Genomic DNA, 6,098 nt, shown 5'->3' with positions numbered 1-6,098 from the left:
AAAATTTTCTTAATTCCAATTATCGAACATATTCAAAGAAGTTATCACAAAATTAAGAAGATACATATACATATGTATATATATATATATAAATAAGGATATTTGTTTCTTGATTATTTGCTGTAGCATTTGCTCCACAATTAAATTATTGCAACCAAAAAAAGCAAAATGATTTTAATATATCTATCCAGAGAAATTTGTGTACTTCTTTGTCAGGTTTCACATACAATAATCAAATATATACAAATAAAATATTATGACTGAACTAATCCAAATGTAGAGAGGTGTGGAAGTGGGGGATGCAAAAACCCTAGAAAGAATTGTAACTGGTAAGACTTTTTTGGTTCTGCTAAGTATCACATCATCATCTTCCTACCTATAAAACCAGGTCTTCCCTTCTGACATTTTCCTCAGCAAACTTCAAACGTTAATTTCCATCTGTTTCTGCTGTTTGTCTGAGAATTTCACAAGATACACAAAAGAATCAGCTCTGATCAGGAGGGAAAAGATGGGAAGAGCACCATGCTGTGACAAAGCTAATGTGAAGAAAGGGCCATGGTCTCCTGAAGAAGATGCAAAACTCAAGGCTTATATCGAAAAATACGGTACCGGTGGCAATTGGATTGCTCTTCCTCAGAAAATTGGTACATAAAATCACCTCAAAAGTTCCAATTACAAATAGGGTTTATCATGTATTTTCGACGTTTTTTTGAGTTGGCGGAATGGTTTGATTACAGGGCTAAAGAGATGTGGGAAGAGTTGCAGGCTGAGATGGCTCAATTACTTGAGGCCTAACATCAAGCATGGTGGATTTACTGAGGAAGAAGACAATATTATCTGCAGCCTCTATATCAGTATTGGAAGCAGGTGAAGATGTAGAAATTTACACACAGTACACACACTCTTGGCACATGCATAGACTCAGAATCTACACAAACACTTCTGATGAGTTTTAGCCTAAACTACTTGTCCTTTTTCCATTGTCTATGATGCTTTCTTTTTCTTTGCTTCTTTTTTATTTTTTTTAAAAAAAAATAACATGTTACTGATCAAGAATGAAATTTCCCTTTGAGGGTTTTTGCAAGACTTTTTCTTTTCATTTGTCCATGTTCATCAAGAGTTAAAAGATGCGTATTTTCAGGGTTTTTGATTATTGTGATTAGTTTCTGATTATTATGTTTGAATTTATGTCATATTAGGTGGTCCATAATTGCAGCCCAGCTGCCTGGAAGAACAGACAATGACATCAAGAACTACTGGAACACCAGGCTGAAGAAAAAACTGCTCGGCAGGCGCAAACAGGCGAACGCGAATAGACTCTCGGCTCCAGGCCAGGAGCCAAAGGATGCAAGTGATGAAGAAAACAGCTGTGATTTGCAAAACCTGAGCAGTTCAGCCCTGGAAAGGCTTCAGCTCCACATGCACCTTCAGGGCCTCCAAAATCCCCTCTCCTTTTACAATGATCCAGCAATTTGGCCCAAGAAGATGATCCAAACCCTCCACTCTCAGAATCAAAACAATGATCTAATGCATCAAATCTCCTCCATCACTGATCAGGTGGCTGCTGAGCAAGATTATAATAATAGCCCCCTGATGAAAATGGATGAGATTGAAAATTCTATCAATGGTTTTTCATCTTCAGAAAGCTCATTTGGCCTGAACCCTGATCAAAGCGATTTCCTTGAACCAGAGCAAAACACCGGAATCCAGCTTAGTTCAGGTTTTGCTCAAGCTGAACTTGATCAATACTTTCCGACAGAGTTGGATGGATCAAGGGACAACCTTGGGTGGTGGTCTAATGATGGATTCGATGTTAGTTCAGCATCATTAAACTCGTGGAACTCAGCAGCTATGCTTCATGATCAGACGTCTGAATACATGTACCAAGATTATGTGATGGCATCATATAATTTGCACCAATGAGAAAATATTACAAGACATATGTATGTGAGGATCTGTAGGAGATGATCATTTGTTTCTTCATAAAAAGGAGGAGAGCTATTGCTTATGTTGTAAATTGTGTGAATAATGTTAATTATAATGTCAATCGTGCATGTCCATTTTCATATTCAGACTTGAGTTTTTGTATACTTGCAAGATCAAATTAATTTGAACATAATTAATTTGTGTTCACTAATCCTAGATTACTCGAACCTTTGTTTTAATTAGTGTTCGAGTTTGATGCTTTCGAACCACCAAGTGTTTATTATTACCAGATGGCTGAATTACATTGTTAGTTTTGTAATTACAGTCATTTGACACACAAGTAAATTATACTCTACTCTCATAGGATATGGGATTCAATACTTTTAGTCTTATATTTTACATAATTTTGAAAATATTCTAAAAATTGAAAAAACATTTAGTCTTGTATCCAAATTTCTGACAAAAGATAGACACCAAGGACATGTGCAATGTGTGGAATCGTTAGTTTGATTGCTCATACAATTGATGGACTAACACATTGCATGTGTTCTTACTGTATACTTTTATGAAAATTTGGAGATCTAACTAAATGTCCCTAGTTACCCAACTTTGGGACCATTCTTAAAATTGTGTAAAGTAGAGGAGTAAATTAATATGTCGAGTTTTCTTAATTTTGAGACCATTTTAAAAATTTCACAAAGTAGTAGACGACTAAAAATACTAATTCCTATTATATAGGATTAAAAGTATAATTTTGTGGAAAACATTAGTCTTGTAATTTGTTAAGTTCGTTAAATCATTTACCTTTTTAAATATAAAGGTTTTATGATAAAATTGACGGAAATTGTTAAAATTTGCCAGAATACATAAAGGATAAGCAATTTTTTAGAGTTAACAACAAAGAGACTAAGGGTTCGTTTGATTCAAGTGAGAGAAAAAGAAAAGTGGAAGGGGGACGAGGAGGGAAAGAATAATAATTTGCCTTCAAGTTATTTGGTATGATTGGAAGGGGAGTAAATTTCAAATATTTTCCCTTGTTTGGTACGAGGAAAACAGATTAAGAAGAAAAAATTAATTTTTATAATTTTATTGAATAACTCTTCTCTTCATTTTGAATTAAAAATAAATAGATTAATATTACACTAATATAATTTTAGTATATCAAAAATTTAGAAATCTTAGTAATAAAAATATTTGTCAAATAAGAATAAGAATATTTTTCATTAATAAAAATATTCATCAGAATGTGTATTACTCATATATTATAAACAATTTAGTTTAAATAAATAAAAATTACTAGCAAAATTGAATACCTGATTGTTGACTTTGATGTAGTAATTTTTTAACAATTTTGTTATTTTTTTTAACAATCATGTACAGTATTATCAGCAATAAGGAAAAAAGAATTGCAGAGATTTTATATATATATGGGTAATATAGTAAATAAAAATAAAAACTATACTTTTTATCTTTTTGACCTTTTATTTCCACTTTTCTGCCCAATTTTGGACGGAAACAAAATTGAACTCTAAAAGGATTTCAGATGCATTGAGTTTTATTTCACTCTTCCCCCAAACCAAACACTAAGGGTTCGTTTGGTTCAAGTGAGAGGAAAAGAAAAATGGAAAGGGGAGGGGAAATGAAAGAGGTGGGGAGAAGGAAAGAATAATAATTTTCATTCAAATTGTTTGGTATGATCGGAAGGGAGTAAAAATCTCAAATATTTATCCCCTTTTTTTGTATGAGGAAAACAGATTGAGAAAAAAAGACTAATTGTTGTAATTCTATTAAATAACCATTCTCTTCATTTTTTGTATTAGAAAATAAATAAATTTATATTATACTAATATAATTTAGTATATCAAAAATTTAAAAACCTTATTAATAAAAATATTTATCAAATAAGAATAAAAATATTTTTTATTCATAAAAATATTAATCAAATGAGTATAAATAATTTATTTTAAACAATATAAATATTAAAATAAAAATTACTAAAAGTATTTTCAACTAACGAATTCAAGTTCAAACATCAGTGCCTTGTCGGTACAAAAAATAACTTTGGAGGAAAATTATATAGATATATGATATATATATATATATTGGTAAAAATTTATTTTTTTATCTTTTTGACATTGTATTTTCTCTTTTTTGCCCAATTTTGAACGGAAACAAAATTGGACTTCACAGGGTTTGATATAGATCGGAAAATTTACCTTCACCTTCATTTTTTTTCCTTAACCAAACACCAAATTATCTCTTATATTTTTATTTGTACTTTTAAATTTTTTATACTTTCATTTTTCACCGGACCAAACAGTTTAAGATTGAAGAATAGAACCTTTGCTTCCCCCCCCCCCCCACACCCCCCGCCTAAATATTATTATAATTAACATCAAGTGTGAAAACATCATAACATAAAAATCATAACATATCAGATGCAGTATCAATATTATGCTCATATGGCATAATTTATATTATTTAGTATTTTCACACCAGCAATATATAGTATATATAGATAGATGATTACACTCTTTTCTCATGGGGTTTGGTGTAATTATACGTAAAATGTAATTTTTTTATGATTTAAAATTACATCTAGTATTTCTAATATTTTCTTTTATCTAACAAATAAGTCACTGCATTAGTCAAAATTCACCGAATTTTTTTATATTAACAATGAAATTAGATAAAAATCTGTATTTACCTCCATTGATTTATTGCAGGCCAAATAAATTTTTTTATGATCAAATTACCTTTATTTAATGCATATAAGGAGGTATATATTCACCATTATAAGGATAATTTAGTCAGAAATATTTATTTGACTTGGAATAAGTTAGTAATAAATCAAGCGAGGGTAAAAATTAATTTTTAATAGTTTTTTTTTCTTAGTATCAAGAAATTCAGTAAATTTTGACTAATGTAAGGACTTATTAGTTAGACGGAAACAAACCTCAAGGAGAGGGGAGCATAGTTATCGCTTTATATATACTAGTAATTGTGGCTCATCAATTCTATATATGTGTATAATTTTTATAGAAATGTTTTTTAAAATTATATTATATACTTTTTATAGAGTTAAAAATTATCTAAAATATATATACAAAATAAAAATGAATGAGGAAAAAAAAAACCCCACCAAAAAGTAGTTAGTGATGAGTGAGGAAGTTAAATTATAATTATTCAATTTAAAAAAAATTAAAAACTTAACATACTAATAAATTGAATACATCAATATAGTGCTCTTCAATTTTATATAGTATAGCTATATATATGATACGTACAAAAAATACAGGAGCATAATTTTTATGGATTTGAGCTCCTCGGTGGGTCAAATTCTTTGCAAACTTAAGAGAAGGAAACCTGAAAAAAAAAAATATTAACACTCTGATGACCAAGTCAACACATAATATTCAGATAATAATGTAGAAAAAAAAAAAAGAACACAAAAAGAAAGTAGTAAGCTATGATGAAAATCATGGGTAAAAATTACTTATGAATGCCTGAAGAACCATCCTCTGCTTGAAGTGGATGAATATGTTTTTATAGTCGAAGCCCCCCCAGTGACGGAGTCGGGGGGAGGGGGGTTTGATGATTGCCAGTGGATGAGGATCCTCGCTTTTTAAGAGTCTAGTCTCTTGGACCACCTCATCAAGTCCTGCTCCAATGATGCTACGCTTTGTTGGTAGTCAGGATGGCATTAGGCTTCTTGGGCCTCTTAAAGACCAATCTTTCTTTTGGGCTCTAACTATCTTGGGCTATAGGTAGGGAAGGCCCATGAGGCCTTTTCAGGGTCTCTTCGTTTCTTTGGATCTCCTAGGCATGTCCTTAAGTTATCAAATGGACCTCAATTTGAGCTGTCTATTTGTAATCATATTAATAATATATATATATATATATATATTAATGTGGGTGTTCACAATAGTATTGGTTTTTTTATTTTTTTTTCCCGTTCTTTCTGCAATAGATTATAAAGAAAACTATAAGTTTAATTATAGTAAAAATCAAGATTGTTAATTTGATAAAGAGAAAAAGAATAGTTGGAAGTCAAAAGTTGGAGCGTTTGAGAAAATATTTAATATTTATTGTATTTTTAATAGATTGTAGAAGTTGATAATGAGAAACTACTAATACCTAATTTAAATCTTTTGGAAGCAAAAATAATAAGT

At 30.5% G+C, this 6,098-nt stretch overlaps 1 protein-coding gene across 1 annotated transcript; it reads left to right on the top strand.

The window, feature by feature from the left end:
- On the top strand, positions 304-2,093 carry LOC105155890 (transcription factor MYB36-like). Its single transcript, XM_011071873.2, has 3 exons — positions 304-644; positions 738-867; positions 1,200-2,093. Exons 1-3 carry the CDS (start codon positions 509-511, stop codon positions 1,921-1,923), a joined length of 990 nt encoding a protein of 329 aa, XP_011070175.1. The 5' UTR covers positions 304-508; the 3' UTR covers positions 1,924-2,093.

This window comes from Sesamum indicum, linkage group LG2, assembly GCF_000512975.1.
Source record: "Sesamum indicum cultivar Zhongzhi No. 13 linkage group LG2, S_indicum_v1.0, whole genome shotgun sequence".
Taxonomy (NCBI): domain Eukaryota; kingdom Viridiplantae; phylum Streptophyta; class Magnoliopsida; order Lamiales; family Pedaliaceae; genus Sesamum; species Sesamum indicum.
Note: the sequence above shows the minus strand (reverse complement) of the source record. Positions and strands in the feature narration are given on the sequence as shown.